Here is an 18,144-nt window from a genome sequence, read left to right as displayed (position 1 = left end):
CATTTTTGTTCCTGTAGGTTATGTGGGTGGGTGGGTGGGCATCCAGTTACATGAGGGACATAAAACCATCAAAGTGGGTCAGCTGGTCATGCAGGATTTTGACAGAAGGTGGGGCCTAAAACCACTTTGTGTAGCTGCAGCAGTAAAGCATCTTGGAATTATTCAGACCAATCTCTAGCCATTCATTAGAGCTAGAGAGGACCAAGGTCTGGTTTCTTGTCATCATCAGAAAGTAGATAGAAGAGTTGCGTAATGCACTTTGTAAATAATAAGTCACATAAAATAAGCTATTCACAAAAAAGTCTTCCATGCTTCCCAATCTTCTTCTTTCTTTAAAAAATAAAGAACAGAAAGCATGAATGTGACTTCTAGGATGTCACACTGACTGAAAAGATAATCAATACAGATGACAAAAGGCCTGCCAAATAGTATTCTCTTTGGAATTCATTTATTGTGGCATGTTTAATATGAACAGATGCTCGGTGCCAAAATCATGCTGTTAAGGGATGTGCACATCAGCCAGTGTTTACATTTTTTGTTCTTGTCATATCACTACCAGATTTTGCAGTCCGCATCCAATATCAAGTCCTGTTCATGTGCTCCAGACTCATCAAAGCTTAAAAGGAAATTTCATTCTGTGCATGTCTGCCTCTGTATCACTCTTCACAAGGGAATCTTTTCTTACCATAATTTTTTTATAGCCTTCTATGCTGGCTCAATTTTAGTATTGCACTTACCCAACACATGCTTTTGAAACCAGATTTTGTATTCCCTTGAAAAGTTAGTGGTGTCTGAGTCATAAGAACATAACATAAGAACAGCCCCACTGGATCAGGCCATAGGCCCATCTAGTCCAGCTTCCTGTATCTCACAGCGGCCCACCAAATACCCCAGGGAGCACACCAGATAACAAGAGACCTCATCCTGGTGCTCTCCCCTACATCTGGCATTCTGACTTAACCCATTCCTAAAATCAGGAGGTTGCGCATACACATCATGGCTTGTACCCCATAATGGATTTTTCCTCCAGAAACTCGTCGAATCCCCTTTTAAAGGCGTCTAGGCTAGACGCCAGCACCACATCCTGTGGCAAGGAGTTCCACAGACTGACCACGCGCTGAGTAAAGAAATATTTTCTTTTGTCTGTCCTAACCCGCCCAACACTCAATTTTAGTGGATGTCCCCTGGTTCTGGTATTATGTGAGAGTGTAAAGAGCATCTCCCTATCCACTCTGTCCATCCCCTGCATAATTTTGTATGTCTCAATCATGTCCCCCCTCAAGCGTCTCTTTTCTAGGCTGAAGAGGCCCAAACGCCGTAGCCTTTCCTCATAAGGAAGGTGCCCCAGCCCCGTAATCAGCTTAGTCGCTCTCTTTTGCACCTTTTCCATTTCCACTATGTCTTTTTTGAGATGCGGCGACCAGAACTGGACACAATACTCCAGGTGTGGCCTTACCATAGATTTGTACAACGGCAATATAATATTAGCTGTTTTGTTCTCAATACCCTTCCTAATGATCCCAAGCATAGAATTGGCCTTCTTCACTGCCGCCGCACATTGGGTCGACACTTTCATCGACCTGTCCACCACCACCCCAAGATCTCTCTCCTGATCTGTCACAGACAGCTCAGAACCCATCAGCCTATATCTAAAGTTTTGATTTTTTGCCCCAGTGTGCATGACTTTACACTTACTGACATTGAAGCGCATCTGCCATTTTGCTGCCCATTCTGCCAGTCTGGAGAGATCCTTCTGGAGCTCCTCACAATCACTTCTGGTCTTCACCACTCGGAAAAGTTTTGTGTCGTCTGCAAACTTAGCCACTTCACTGCTCAACCCTGTCTCCAGGTCATTTATGAAGAGGTTGAAAAGCACCGGTCCCAGGACAGATCCTTGGGGCACACCGCTTTTCACCTCTCTCCATTGTGAAAATTGCCCATTGACACCCACTCTCTGCTTCATGGCCTCCAACCAGTTCTCAATCCACGAGAAGACCTGTCCTCTAATTCCCTGACTGTGGAGTTTTTTCAGTAGCCTTTGGTGAGGGACCGTATCAAACGCCTTCTGAAAGTCCAGATATATAATGTCCACGGGTTCTCCCGCATCCACATGCCTGTTGACCTTTTCAAAGAATTCTATAAGGTTTGTGAGGCAAGACTTACCCTTACAGAAGCCATGCTGACTCTCCCTCAGCAAGGCCTGTTCGTCTATGTGTTTTGAGATCCTATCTTTGATGAAGCATTCCACCATCTTACCCGGTATGGATGTTAGGCTGACCGGCCTATAGTTTCCCGGGTCCCCCCTCTTTCCCTTTTTAAAAATAGGCGTGACATTTGCTATCCTCCAATCTTCTGGCACCGTGGCCGTTTTGAGGGACAAGTTGCATACATTAGTCAAGAGATCTGCAACTTCATTCTTCAATTCCTTAATAACCCTTGGGTGTATGCCATCAGGGCCCGGTGACTTATTGATCTTTAATTTATCAATGAGGTCTGAAACATCTTCTCTTTTAACCTCTATCTGACTTAACTCCTCGGTTAGGAGGGGCCGTTCGGGCAGCGGTATCTGCCCGAGGTCTTCTGCCGTGAAGACAGATGCAAAGAACTCATTTAATTTCTCTGCCATCTCTAAGTCTCCTTTTATCTCCCCTTTCCCTTCCTCACCATCCAGAGGGCCAACCGCTTCTCTGGCGGGTTTCCTGCTTCTAACATATTTGAAGAAGCTTTTATTATTCCCCTTAATGTTGCTGGCCATGCGTTCCTCATAGTCTCGCTTGGCCTCCCCTATCACCTTCTTACATTTCTTTTGCCACAGTTTATGTTCCTTTTTATTCTCTTCATTAGGGCAAGACTTCCATTTACGGAAGGAAGCTTCCTTGCCCTTCACAGCCTCTCTAACTTGGCTGGTTAGCCATGCGGGCACTCTCCTGGATTTAGTGGAACCCTTCTTTCTTTGCGGTATACACCTCTGCTGAGCCTCTATTACTGTTGTTTTAAGCAGCCTCCATGCACTCTGGAGAGACTGGACTCTTTTTACCCTCCCTTTCAACCTCCTTCTAACCAGCCTCCTCATTTGAGGGAAGTCCGCCCGTCGGAAGTCAAGGGTTTTTGTTAGAGATTTGCCTGGTATTCTTCCCCCAACGTGCACGTCAAAACGGATCGTAGCATGATCACTGTTCCCCAATGGCTCAGTAACGTTTACATCTCTAACCAGGTCCTGCGTACCGCACAAAATTAAATCCAGAGTCACCTGTCCTCTGGTGGGCTCCTTGACTAGCTGATCTAAGCCACAGTCATTTAGCACGTCAAGAAATCCGGTTTCCTTATCGTGACCAGAACACAAATTGACCCAGTCAATATGAGGATAATTGAAGTCCCCCATGATTACAACCCCGTCCCTCCTTGTCACCTCCCTGATCTGTTTCCTCATTTCAAGGTCCCCATCCGATTTCTGGTCTGGAGGACGATAGCACGCCCCCAGTATTACATCGCTGCACAAGCCTGGTAATTTAACCCACAGAGATTCTACGGTGGAGTCGGACCCACCTTCAATCTCTACTTTGCTGGATTCTATCCCTTCCTTAACATAAAGGGCCACCCCACCTCCAACACGCCCCTGCCTGTCCCTCCTGTAGAGTTTATAGCCCGGGATTGCGGTATCCCACTGATTCTCCGCATTCCACCAGGTTTCCGTTATGCCCACTATGTCAATATTTTCCCTTGTCACCAGACATTCCAGTTCTCCCACCTTTGCTCGTAGACTTCGGGCATTCGCATAAAAGCATTTATACACAGAATGCCCCAGGATGGGCTGCTTATTCGCTCCTTTGTCCCCGCATCCTCTCATTGTGCCAAACCGTCTATCACATCCCATCACCCTACCTTTCCCAATTTCTTCTCCTACCCTGCCTTTGTCTTGTTGTTCTCTAACCTCCCCATCCTCATCCCATAGGGATGAGGAGTCCCGAACCGGATGCCCCTCGGCTCCTGTCGGCCTTCCCCCAGGGATCAGTTTAAAAGCTGCTCTGCCACCTTTTTAATGTTATGCGCCAGCAGTCTGGTTCCATTCTGGTTCAAATGGAGCCCGTCCCTCTTGTACAGGCCCCGCTTGTCCCAAAACGTTCCCCAGTGCCTAACGAATCTAAACCCCTCCTCCCTACACCACCGTCTCATCCACGCATTGAGACCCCTGATCTCCGCCTGCCTAGCTGGCCCTGCGCGTGGAACAGGTAGCACTTCAGAGAACGCTACCTTTGAGGTCCTGGCTTTCAGCTTCCTGCCTAAAAGCCTAAATTTGGCCTCCAGGACCTCCCAGCTACACTTGCCCACATCGTTGGTGCCGACATGCACCACAGCCGCTACCTCTCCCCCAGCACTGTCTACCAGCCTGTCTAGACGAGAAGTGATGTCCGCAACCTTCGCACCAGGCAGGCAAGTCACCATGCGGTCCTCACATCTGTCGCAAACCCCCCTCTCTATGTTTCTAATAATCGAATCCCCCACTACAAGAAGCCCCCGACCCCCCTCCCGCCGAGGAGTATCCTGAGTGCGCTCGGATACGGGCCCATCCCCTGGAGAAGGGATCCCCCCTAGGGGATTGTTTCCCTCCTCTCCAGGATGACGTCCTCCAGTCCCGAGACTTCCCACCCGGGCAGCCGAGGAGTTGCACGCCTGAGGTTGGGACGAAGCCTGATCGTCCCCAGAAGTCTCCCCACGGTCCTCCTCTGGCTGCCTGCACTTCTCCAGGTCGGCCACCAAGGCTTCAAGGGAGCGGACGCGTTCCCTGAGAGCCTGGAGCTCCTTGCATCGAGGACACACCCATGACTTATGCCCCAGAGGCATATAATCATACATGTGGCACTCGATGCAGAACACTGGATAGCCCCCACCCTGCTGCTGGCTGTCTGACTGCATAGCTTTTTTGTTGTTGTTGTTGTTTTATTTAGGGGTCCTTTTAAAAACCATACACTGGATAGCAGCCCTCTTCTCAAGGGAAGAGGAAGGGCAGTGTATGGGGCCCTGGCCTCCTCGCCCTGCTGCTGAACTCGCCCAGATGCTAAACTCTTGTGCCTTACCTGGCACTTAGTTCCCGAGGCACTGGGTTCCCAGAGGCCACACGCGTCTGCAGAGAGCCTCACGCGATGGCCTGCCTAGCTTTATACTCCTGGCTGGCTCCTCCTCCCTCCTCCCTTCCTGATTGAAAGGGGGCTGGCCTTCCCAGGTGAGTTTACAAAAGCTCAGGAAGGCAAACAGCTGCTGATGGGCGTGACCTACTCTGCAGGCTCCTGAATGGACTGCTTGGATTAGCCTAATGGGGCTCTTAATGGGTTGGGAATTGGCCCTTCCTAGGTCCTTTCCCTCCTAGTTCTGTTCTCTTAGGTTGGACTGTTTTTGTGACCTCAAGCTAGTTTTTATTTGGGTTTGTTTAATTATTTATTGCTCAGAATACATCCGACCAGGCACTGACTTGATGAGGTAAAAAAGAAATCTAACTGTACCCTAAATGTAAACAATCATCCAATAATCAGAGGAAAAAGCACTTATGCACTGTAGACAGACAGGAAATACTGAGAACATACTGTGCTGGGACAAAGAACATTTTAGGAGACAAAATATTAAGCATGTCAATAAACCTTTATGATAGTGTGTTATTTCTTTACTCAGCGTGTGGTCGGTCTGTGGAACTCCTTGCCACAGGATGTGGTGCTGGTGTCTAGCCTAGACGCCTTTAAAAGGGGATTGGACAAGTTTCTGGAGGAAAAATCCATTATGGGGTACAAGCCATGATGTGTATGCGCAACCTCCTGATTTTAGAAATGGGTTATGTCAGAATGCCACATGCAAGGGAGGGCACCAGGATGAGGTCTCTTGTTATCTGGTGTGCTCCCTGGGGCATTTGGTGGGCCGCTGTGAGATACAGGAAGCTGGACTAGATGGGCCTATGGCCTGATCCAGTGGGACTGTTCTTATGTTCTTATAGCTATGCAAGGTTATTACTAGATAAGTAGCATTTTGCCAATAACTTCATTATAGGACCTGGAGTCTAATCTCTGAAATGTAATGTTGCTAAAAATGAGGTTGTCACCATGGAAAGAGTGTTAAACACATGGATGTGTCCAGAACTTGGTACAATGCTGGCTTTGGTACAGTTCCATCATTCAACATTGGATGAGTCTGTGTTTTGTTGATAAAATACACACATCTGATTTCTCTGTGAGCACAGTCATAGGACACAATTAACCATAAATCATTTAAGTTACTACTAAACCTGGCTCAAGATCAAAATGCAGATTAGAATAACCACTATGCACATGAATGTAATTTTAAGGAGGTGAAGCCTCTAGAACGCAATCAATATTAACACACCTGAGATGGATATAAAATGTGGTTGGGGAAAACTATTCACATTCAATTATTGTAAGAATGGCCTGGAGGTTAGATGCTCACTCTGTCCTCCAGATCAAAAGACAGCTCTTATCCTCACCTTTGCCAGGAAACTCCACACTGCATACTGTCCTGAGGATGTACTGCTTTTAAGTTTTATTGTATGAAGAGTCAGGAGGAATCCCAGAAGACCACTGCGGAAGAAGAATGCCATTAATACAGAGGGTTCTTAGTTTCAACTACCTTATTTCAGAAATAACTACATGTTTTCAGAGGTGAGCAGTGAACACTGCATACATTATTTCATACAATAAAAAGCAGTAAGCTGCTGCAACAAGTATGTTCAGTTTGGATGTTGGAAACACAGGTTCAAATTCTCACTCAGCCATTACACTCACTAGAGAATCTTGGACAGTGACTATTTTTCTGTCTCTGGACTATTATGAAGATAAAATGAAATCACTCCATGTAAGCCACCCTCAGCTCCTTGGAGAAAGGGGGGCTTAGAGGTGCAATATTATAATTATGCTCCTTGCAACTAAACTCAAGCATCTACCGCTGCAAAGAGTATGTAGATTTTTAAAAAACAACTGAGGGTTGCTCCAAGAGCAAGTAGTTGAATAATTCATCATAAGAATGAAAACAGAATGTAGAAATGCTGATGGCATAGGCAGCAGAGACATAGGCAGAGACATAGGAAAGGCAAAGACATAGGAAATCAATTGAGAAATTTTGGAACCCTGTTTCTAATTCCACTTAGGCCTATATGGGAGTGGTCACCATATTTAACAGTTAAGTATTGTAGACTCCTGCTGATGGTTCAGCCATGGGGGTGGGGATGAGAGGCAGATCTTTTGGACAGCAATCTAACAATTACAGTTTTGCTAGCCTTACTAGGTTTCAAAACTGAAACGAGATAAAATGCTTAACAGCCCAATCCTACCTAACTCCCCAATCCTACCTAACTTCCTGGTGTGATGCCATCACATCAATGGGGGGGGGGGGAGAATGCACTGTATCCTATGGGGAAGTTTTAGGCCTGGAAGGCCTCCTCCAGGTAAGGGAACATTTGTTCCCCTCCCAGGGGCTAAGCCTCTGCCACTTTCATGGTCTACTAGGATCTATACCAGTTACTTTGCTGAAGCAAGTCCAAGTGGATCCAAGAAGGCAAACTGAGACCAAGAAGGGGGATAGGTGGCATTGTATTGGTATTGGTATTGGCAACCTTCAGTCTCGAAAGACTATGGTATCGCGCTCTGAAAGGTGGTTCTGGCACAGCGTCTAGTGTGGCTGAAAAGGCCAATCCGAGAGTGACAATCCCTTCCACACCGGGAGCAAGTGCAGTCTGTCCCTGGTCTGTCTCCCTGGCTATGGGCCTTCCTTCTTTGCCTCTTAGCCTCAGACTGTTGGCAAAGTGTCTCTTCAAACTGGGAAAGGCCATGCTGCACAGCCTGCCTCCAAGCGGGCCGCTCAGAGGCCAGGGTTTCCCACTTGTTGAGGTCCACTCCTAAGGCCTTCAGATCCCTCTTGCAGATGTCCTTGTATCGCAGCTGTGGTCTACCTGTAGGGCGCTCTCCTTGCATGAGTTCTCCATAGAGGAGATCCTTTGGGATCCGGCCATCATCCATTCTCACGACATGACCAAGCCAACGCAGGTGTCTCTGTTTCAGCAGTGAATACATGCTAGGGATTCCAGCACGTTCCAGGACTGTGTTGTTTGGAACTTTGTCCTGCCAGGTGATGCCGAGGATGCGTCGGAGGCAGCGCATGTGGAAAGCGCTCAGTTTCCTCTCCTGTTGTGAGCGAAGAGTCCATGACTCGCTGCAGTACAGAAGTGTACTCAGGACGCAAGCTCTGTAGACCTGGATCTTGGTATGTTCCGTCAGCTTCTTGTTGGACCAGACTCTCTTTGTGAGTCTGGAAAACGTGGTAGCTGCTTTACCGATGCGCTTGTTTAGCTCGGTATCGAGAGAATGAGTGTCGGAGATCGTTGAGCCAAGGTACACAAAGTCATGGACAACCTCCAGTTCATGCTCAGAGATTGTAATGCAGGGAGGTGAGTCCACATCCTGAACCATGACCTGTGTTTTCTTCAGGCTGATTGTCAGTCCAAAATCTTGGCAGGCCTTGCTAAAACGATCCATGAGCTGCTGGAGATCTTTGGCAGAGTGGGTAGTGACAGCTGCATCGTCGGCAAAGAGGAAGTCACGCAGACATTTCAGCTGGACTTTGGATTTTGCTCTCAGTCTGGAGAGGTTGAAGAGCTTTCCGTCTGATCTGGTCCGGAGATAGATGCCTTCTGTTGCAATTCCAAAGGCCTGCTTCAGCAGGACAGCGAAGAAAATCCCAAACAAGGTTGGTGCAAGAACACAGCCCTGCTTCACTCCGCTTCGGATGTCAAAAGGGTCTGATGTGGAGCCATCGAAGACAACAGTGCCCTTCATGTCCTTGTGGAAAGATCTGATGATGCTGAGGAGCCTGGGTGGACATCCAATCTTGGGGAGAATCTTGAAGAGGCCGTCTCTGCTGACCAGGTCGAAAGCCTTTGTGAGATCTATGAAGGCTATAAAGAGTGGCTGTCGTTGTTCCCTGCATTTCTCCTGCAGTTGTCTAAGGGAGAATACCATATCAATGGTGGACCTGTTGGCTCGGAATCCACACTGCGATTCTGGATAGACGCTCTCTGCAAGTACCTGGAGCCTCTTTAGTACAACTCGGGCAAATAGCTTTCCTACAACGCTAAGGAGAGAGATGCCGCGGTAGTTGTTGCAGTCACCCCTGTCACCTTTGTTCTTGTACAGCATGATGATGTTTGCATCCCTCATGTCTTGAGGTACTCCACCTTCTCTCCAGCAGAGACAGAGGATTTCATGCAGCTCAGTGACGATGATCTCTTTGCAGCATTTTAGGACTTCAGCAGGGATGCTGTCTTTTCCAGGTGCCTTGCCAAAGGCAAGGGAGTCCAGGGCCACGTGAAGTTCTTCTAGGGTTGGTTCACTGTCAAGCTCTTCCAGCACAGGCAGGCACTCAATGTTGTTCAGTGCTTCTTCGGTGACTACATTTTCTCTGGAATATAGCGCAGAGTAGTGCTGCACCCAGCGTTCCATCTGCTGCGCCCGATCCTGGATGACCTCGCCTGTGGCAGACTTCAGAGGGGCAATTTTCTTCTGTGTTGGACCTAGGGCCTGCTTGATACCATCATACATCCCCTTGATGTTGCCTGTGTCAGCTGCTATCTGTATCTCGGAACAGAGCTGGAGCCAGTAGTCGTTAGCACATCTCCTGGCAGTCTGTTGGACTTTGCTGCGAGCAGTTCGGAGGACCTGCAGGTTGCGCTCACTGGGACAGGCCTTGTATGCTGCTTGAGCTCTCCTCTTTTCCTCAATGACTGGTGTCAACTCCTCAGAGTGGGCTTCAAACCAGTCTGCCACCTTGTTGGTCTTCTTGCCGAATATGGACAAGGCGGTCTTGTAAACGGTATTCTTGAAATGTTCCCATCTGTTGGATGCGTTTGCGTCGGCCGGGCCTGGAAGAGATTCCTCAAGCGCTTGTGCAAATTCCTCCACTTTTCTCTGATCCCGGGTCTTGCTGGTATCAATGCGAGGTCTTCCTTCCTTTTTCGTGTGATACAGTCGCTTTGTTTGCAGTTTCACTCTGCTGCACACCAGGGAGTGGTCAGTGTCGCAGGCAGCACCATGATAACTGCGTGTGATCTTGATGCTGGGAAGGCTGGAGCGTCTGGTGAGGATCAGGTCGAGCTGGTGCCAGTGCTTTGATCTTGGATGTCTCCAAGAGACTCTATGTTGGGGCTTTGTGTTGAAGAACATGTTGCTGATACAGAGACCGTGATGACAGCAAAACTCTAGCAGGCGTTGGCCATTTTCGTTCATCCTCCCAGTGCCAAACTGACCTAAGCAAGTGGGCCATGAACTGTTATCAGCACCAACTCTAGCACTGAAACGCCGAGGATGAACAATGGCTCTTTTACAGGGATTTTCTTGACAGTGGTGGCCAGGTCATCATAGAATTTGTCTTTGGCTTCTGCTGGAGACGACAGAGTCGGTGCATAAGCACTGATGAGAGTGATAGGTCCTGCTGATGACTGGAGCTGCAGGGACAAAATTCTTTCACTTCCCACAGTAGGTGGGATGATGGATTTCAGCAGGGTATTTCTGACCGCAAAGCCAACGCCATGTTCCCTGGTTTCGTTTGGTGGTTTTCCCTGCCAGAAAATGAGAAATTTCTCTCCTTGACAGATCCAGAATCTGGCAGCCTAGTCTCTTGAAGGGCGACGATGTCCATCTGCAGTCTGCTCAGCTCCATGTCGATGACAGCTGTTTTGCGTGATCTATACCAGTTACTTTGCTGAAGCAAGTCCAAGTGGATCCAAGAAGGCAAACTGAGACCAAGAAGGGGGATAGGTGGCATTACTGCCACCAATATCACCCCATTTCCCTCAATCTGCCCCTTCCTCAATCCACCCTCTACACTCAATATGTCTCCTCCCTGTTCTGCCCCCTCCTCCCTCTGTTCCTTTCATTCCTTGTCCCCACAGCTATCAGACTTACCTCTGGTCCAGTGGTGGTCTTCCTGCACTGCTGCTGATTGGGGCAGCTCTCCTAAAATGGAAGCCATTTTACAACAGCAGAACAGTGTTCTGCTGTCATAAACCTCTCCAGGCAATAGCTTAATCCTGGACAGGATTGAGCTGTAAGGCTGCAATCCCAAACATACTCACCTAGGAGTAAGCTTCACTTAACAAAATAGAACTTACTTCCCAGTAAACACATGCAGGATTGTGCTGTAAGTTTACCTTTGTGGTTTAGAACTGCACAAATTCAAGAAAGATGGTTTTCATATCACTCTGCCTAAGCTCAACACCTTCTGTTGACATAATGGCCAAATTGGATAGGAAGCGATTCTTGACTTATACTTATGGCTATACTCCAGTGTTATTCAAACTGTGCGGCGTGGCTCTTTAGGGAGGTGCCAGGCACTCAAAGGAAAGGCGCGGGATGTCCTCTCGCAGTGATACAGTCACACCCCTGGGCAGAATATGAGCCCGTCTTCTGCCTGTTGTCTGCGCTTTTTTTTTAAAGCAGAAGAAACGGGAGTTGCTCAGCTGCGAGAGTGGCTGCTGCCACCCCACCTTCTTCTCCCTCCGCTCCGAGGCTGCTGCCTTCTGTGTTGGGTGCATGTTGTTTCCAAAACTCCAACCCCCATCTGGCAAGTACCGAGCATGCTCAGCTTGCAGTCCTTAACCCTCACTGATCCTTGTCTGGTTTGGTTCCTATTCCCAGCCTGGGATCGCTTCTCATCAAAATGAAATTTCTCTTTTCAGCCCCCTCCCTTTTCCACTCCCCCCCTTCTGATCTCCAAACCTTCCCGCTTTCCTCCCCCTTCCCAAATAAAACGCTTCCTATTTTACCAGTCACCAGGGGTCTTAAAGTTGTTTCCATGCATTTGGCAAAGGGGACGGGGGAGAGAGAAGCACACACTTTACTTGGCCAGGAGCAGAAAAAGGGTACTGTTTTTAAAGTGATTTATTTGTTTTATTTATTTTATTAATTTATATCCCGCCTTTATGCCCAAAGGGCACACAAGGCGGCTTACAGCAATTAAAAATACAACATTAAAAACAATAATTAAAACAATTTACAAATAATTAAAAATCTAAAAACAAACCCTGTGGATTCTCATATAAAAAAGCAAGAAAGCCAGCCAGCCTGTCAACAATTAAAAGCTTTTTGAAATAAAAAGGTCTTCAGTCCACGCTGAAATGTTAGCAAAGAGGGAGCAGTTCTCAATTCTAAGGGAAGGGTATTCCAGAGTTCGGGGGCCACCACCGAGAAGGCCCTCTTCCTGGCCGCCGCCCCTCTCACATCTCTTGGTGGCAGCACAGTCAAAAGGGCCCCCCCAGATGATCTAAGAGCCCAGACAGGATTATAAGGAAGGAGGCGGTCCCTCAAATACCCTGGACCCGAGCCGTAAAGGGCTTTAAAAGTCAAAACTAGCACCTTGAATTGGGCCCAGAACAGATCCGGCAGCCAGTGCAGCCGCCGAAGCAATGGCTCGACAGAGTCAAACCAACGTGCTCCAGCCACCACATGGGCAGCTGCGTTCTGTACTAATTGTAATTTCCGGACCATCTTCAAAGGCAGCCCCACGTAGAGCGTATTGCAATAATCTAATCTAGATGTCACTAGGGCATGGGTTACTGTGGCCAGGTCCGCGCAGCTCAGGTATGGTTGCAGCTGGCGAATCAGCTGAAGCTGAGCAAAAGCTCCCCTGGCCACTGCTGCCACCTGGGACTCCAGGTGCAGCTGTGGATCCAGGAGAACCCCCAAGCTGCGGACCTGCTCCTTCAGAGGGAGTACCTGGAGCAAAGCCCTATACTTGGTACCCATAGCACTCCCTGATAGTGCATTGGGTATTGAAGGGATAATGCCACTGGTTTTAAAGGTTCTAGGGTCAGTCAGGCTACATAGGACCACTGATGGATGCATGTCCTTGGCCAGGGCCCAAGCTGGCCACCCTCTTATATCACCGCTAGCCATATCTATGTCCACATAAGGAACTGGACATGACTCCCAGTGCAGTTATGTAGCCAAATTAATGTTACACCTTTTCATCTTTGCTGAAAATTAGCTAATATTAGTTATGACTGTGAAGTGATCCACAGACAAGGTAATTTGACTTGTTTAGTACTTTGGGTTGTTTAATCTTTAAAATTATAATTTGTGGGGTTTATCCATAAAAGGAGGGTCAAAGTACTGGCCAACTAGTTACAATTAGTTCAACCCTGCTAAATAACTGATTCCTACTGCTTTAAAAGGTGCTGCTCTACTCAAGCAGCAGAGAGTAAATGGCAGAAGGAATACAATGACAGATACCCTGGAGAGGGCATTCCAAAGAGTCAATGCCGTGAATCAAAATGTCCAGCCCTTCAACACCAGCAGCAGCACTTTAATGGGGGGGGGGATGCTTGGGCAAGACCTTAGATATTGCACACAGTGCAACAAGGGAACATATGGGAGGAGGTGGATAAATTCCTGCCAGCCAGTGTCAGAAGATAGCCAGCATACCATTTTGGACCAAAGTTAGATTCTCTTATTCTCTTAAACAGCCCACTCTGACAAGTTGCAAAGTTACCTGGCAAAGCAGCTGCTATGAAAGCGGTAGAAGTACAAAAATGGAAATTCCAAGGCACTGAAGAGATCCCCTGGGGAACAAAACAATGCAAGTTTGGACAAGGTTCAGTGGAAAAACTGGCAAAAATACACACATAGTTAACCATGTATATGGAAACACTGATTGCATTAACCGATTGCCCTTCATTTCAACATGCTTTTAATCGCTCTGGGGCGCTTTAAATTGCTTTTGCTTTTATAAGTGATCTTTTCCCACCGTTTCACCTCTACTCAATTTGTAATAAATTATAAATTCAAAGAGGGATTGCAGAGAAGGGAAGTCTGCTTCAAGTGAATGCATTTCTACCTGAAAAAAAAAAAATCATGCTGGCTAGTATAGTTTCCAACTAAAAGGCACGAGCTCTGTTCACTATCCTGATATTCATGGCCATAAGGAAATAATTTGTTTCTAGTGAATATGTTAAATTAGTTCTACTTTGTGCAACAGGAAACATTCGTAGGTATTGGCTGTTTCCCTTCATCAATCTGGACTGTAATACATTAAAAAACAAAACACTTTGGGAGACCATGGGTTCCATTTCACATTTTAGTAGGGAAGGAGCTGAAACAGGAGCAAGATTCACAAAAAGTTTCAAAGCTTTGTTCTTGGATGTACTGAATATTAAATACGAAATAAAGGCAGTGAATTTTAATAGCATATATTGTGTTGTGGGTTGCTGTTTCTTCACCTCAAAATAACCACAGATACCTGTGCTCCAGAAGGCTAATCCTGTCACATGTGGTTTGAAAACTCTATCCCACTGCCTTCCCTAAATAGCACCCTGATTTTAGGAAGCTTTAAGATGTCCCCAAAGTCAGGCTCCATGAATGTCAGCAATCATATAGTCTCACCTCCACATTTGCTGAGGTACTTGAGAATGAAAAGGCACTAACTGGGAAGGAGTAATGCGTTAGAAGGAGGAGAAATGCCTCCCCCCAAGCCATTTTGCTCCCAGCTGGAATCATTTTCAGTTTTAGAACTCAGCTGGGAGTAGAGACTTAAAAACATTTCTATGGGGTGAGGGATCATTGCAAGGAAGAATCAGCAGCTGGGGGAAGGCTTAAATGCCCCTTGTGACTACTGATACTCTTCTTCTTTAGTCCTAAAGAGAAAACATGTGGTTGGAAACTTTTCTCTCAGAAGAACAATGATGACATAAAAGTAACCATAATAATTTTAGAGCTGGGCATTGGTTCATATTTTCATATTCAAAAGTTCTGGACAACACAGCTGGGATTTTTTCTTCTGCCCTGAACTACCAGACTCTTTGCAAGTCCCAGTGGTAATGGTTCATTCCTCAGTCCATCAGACCATGGCAGTTAATTAATTCTTGTGGTATATTATGCTAGAATGAAGAGATAAACCACACACAAGCTGCAAAACTGAAGTGCCTGTTAATTTTTAGATAAGATGGGAGAAAAATGGGAGAAAAATGGGAGAAACACATGGGAGAAAAATGGTTCTCATTTTGAAATGATTTCCAGTATTCCACAGGGCAACTGTCTTCTAGCTGAGTGCAGTATATAACCATTCCATTTCATTAGATGTGCAGAATGTCCCAGAAAAAGGTGGGCTGAACAGTTCACATTGCCCTGTAGTGGGGTAAGGAAGAGGGCTGCAAAAGCTGAAGCTAAAGGAAAATGTACTCTGTGTGTGCACCCAAACATTAAATAAATACCATGCAGATCTATCATTGCAAGGCAATCAGTTCTGGCTCAATTCTCAAGATTAGGCACGGACTTGGATGAGCATAAGAGCACAAGAAAAGGCAGGCTGGGCCCAAGGTCTATCAAGCTCAGCATCCTGTTTCCCAGAGACAAACCCATAAGCAGGAGAGAAAGGCATACCTCTCTCTTGCCACTGCTCTCCTACAACTGGAATTCAGCCTGGAATGAATCTCAGGCATTTCCCCATCCCTTCTTCCTTTATGCGCTACAATGAAAATGAAGTTTGACCTAAATCATCAATGTTTTACCTGTTGGGTGGGATGCAAAAGCCAATAGCAACACACTAAAAAAGGGAGAGGAAAAGAATATAAATATTTTACAAACCAGACAAGAATGTTGCCAATTGTTCAGCCTACCAAACTGCTGTTGTGCTTAAATAATTGGGCTCCTTGGCGGTTTTGAGTTAAAGACCAATGGAAAATTTATATACATGCAATTTTATCGTAGTTTTATTTCTGCTGTCACAAGACAGACAGCACCTCTTTAGGTCACAGTAATCAAAACTATTATCTGAAGATACAGAAGATTATTATTTTTCTTGCATCATATAGACACAAACTCATGTGAGAACGCTTTTCTTATGCATTTTTATTCCTGCACAAAACAGATGTGTTTTTTTTTATCTCTGGCAAAATTTCTAATTTAGAAACTGCTTCTCAGCTGAGAATCCAAAGACTGCAACTTGATTGCTTTGGGATAGGAAATAACATCATACACTATTCCGAGTGTGCAGCTTTTCTTTCGTTAACAATTAATGCATACAAAAAACGTGCCCCCATCCTCATCATTGTATGAATGAAAGTGTTCTGAATGAACATGTTCAGCTGGCTCTCAGAGCTATAGAAAATGCAGGCTATAGCCTGATATTTATAAGATTATGAGCAGGACTACACATACTGAATGCTGCATTAAAAAACCACTGAATTCCATATTTTGCAGAAATTATGCAAATTAAGAATAATTTGCATATTTTAATAGATTTCAGCTGCAATCCTAACTACACTTTCCTGAGAGTAAGCCCCATTGAACAAAACAGGACGTACTTCTGAGTAGACCAGATTAGGATTGTGCCCTTCCTCTAATAATAGAAAGAGGCAGGCCTGACCACTGGGACCACAACTCAATCACTCTGGTTTCTGAAAGTCAGCATGCACCTACACGTACGTAAGACCTCTTTATGCAGCCAAGAGGTCTAGAAATTTACTACCAAAGATGTATTGGGTTCTTAGGATCATCAATTCTGAGCAAAATATACAGTGAACCCTGGTTATAGTGATGCAATCATTGCTTTGCTGACTGAGTAGAATGACTAACAGCCCAATCCTGAGCTGTCTGGGGTGCGGGGCTGCGGCAGTGCCAAAAATGGCTGCCACCACATCCTGTGTGCTTTGGGCAGCCGCCGGCAGCTCCTCAGGAGAAGGGGAGTTTCGTCCTCTTCCCCTGGGTAAAGAAAGTAGCCCTGCAATGAGGCTACTCAATTTACCACTAACAAAAAGGTCGGCGGTGAATCAAAAGCTTCTGTGTCGGGTGGTGAGCCCAACACGGAGACTTTGGATTCCGTGGAGTGTCGCTCCTCCAGTCCACCTCCCTCCTTCCCTGCTTCCTCCACCAGCACACCTCCCCCAGCCCTCTCCTCACCCTCTGCCTGTCTCCCCCCTCCCTGGAATGCCTCCTCCCTGCCTCCCACCCCTTACCTATCTACTGCTCAGCAGTCCGTGTGACCGCCGTGCGGTGGAGGTTGGGTGCCCGCTCGGCGGTAGCCCAGCGCCGGCCAGCACCGGGCTACCACTGGTGCTCATCCAGTGCTAGGGCCTGCAAATGTGCCTAACAGCAGGTTTCAACAGTGCATACTTGTGGTAAGCCGGCACGCCGAGCTCAGGATTGGGCTCTAACATACCTATATATTTCTGTTGTTGTTATAATACATCCCAAGCTTGTAGTGGTTCTTTCTCCCCTCTTATTAGTGCTGCTTTATCAATTGAACAGAACTGACAATTTTATGTTTCTTAGATAAAATACAGTATACTTTAAGAGAAAGACAGAAAGGATGTTTTACCTGAATGCATAGTTTATATACTGTTGCTCAGAGTCACTAAGGAGAAAGAAAATCAGTTTATTTCAGAGGGAGAAAAAGTCTGATGATAGCATTTTTTTAAAAACAAAGACTATACCCAATCATTCCTTTCTTTTATTAAGTAGTAAAAAATGATATTTTATTTTTCAATGGGATCCTGGAACAAACTTCTAACTGTGAACATAAATGAAAATACATTATTTTGCTTCATGTTAGAAAGAAAATAAATTACTACTGTCGCTATTACGCAGGCTTGCTTTTTCTCAGTGGGATAAGACCAAGAAATAGCTTAGGAATAGGTTTTTAAAACATTTTTTCCCAAAGGGGAATTTGTTTGGGACCAACAAACTAGGATCTGAAATCAGAGTCTGAAGTTAGTAGTGAATCATATTTGTATCAACTGGTTTTCCATTATATCTGAATCCACAGACCACTGACAATCAGAATTAACCCATTTCTGCCCAGCCCACAAGTGCACACATCTGATCCCTGTTGTGTATATGCAATGTTGGGCAGAAATGGCTTAAGGTCATTGCTCTACCATGAGGAGCTGATGCACCAAAAGCAAACAGCTCTAAGCTGAGGTTTGCCTGCATATAACTGAAAGCTCAATCCATGGTGTGGGTTTTTAAAATGATAGCACAAACCATCATATCACATTACATCTGAACAGAGTCACAGTCTCAACAGAGTGTCTCAACCCAGGACTGGTTAAATATATGTGATGCTTATGATGATTATGCTAATAAATGATGATTATGCTAATAG

General features: G+C 46.1%; 1 protein-coding gene across 2 annotated transcripts in view; it reads right to left on the bottom strand.

The window, feature by feature from the left end:
- The window catches only part of TMEM241 (transmembrane protein 241), a 64,912-nt gene that overhangs the window by 25,437 nt on the left and 21,331 nt on the right, over nucleotides 1-18,144 (bottom strand). For both annotated transcript variants that reach the window (XM_066624787.1, XM_066624788.1), the window contains 4 exons: nucleotides 17,359-17,394; nucleotides 15,551-15,585; nucleotides 13,537-13,606; nucleotides 6,485-6,578 (listed from right to left, as the gene is read on the bottom strand). In XM_066624787.1, coding sequence (XP_066480884.1) covers nucleotides 6,485-6,578; nucleotides 13,537-13,606; nucleotides 15,551-15,585; nucleotides 17,359-17,394 — 235 coding nt within the window. The remainder of the gene's footprint in view (nucleotides 1-6,484; nucleotides 6,579-13,536; nucleotides 13,607-15,550; nucleotides 15,586-17,358; nucleotides 17,395-18,144) is intronic.

Source organism: Tiliqua scincoides, chromosome 4, assembly GCF_035046505.1.
Source record: "Tiliqua scincoides isolate rTilSci1 chromosome 4, rTilSci1.hap2, whole genome shotgun sequence".
NCBI lineage: Eukaryota > Metazoa > Chordata > Lepidosauria > Squamata > Scincidae > Tiliqua > Tiliqua scincoides.
This window is presented reverse-complemented; position numbering and strand designations above follow the sequence as displayed.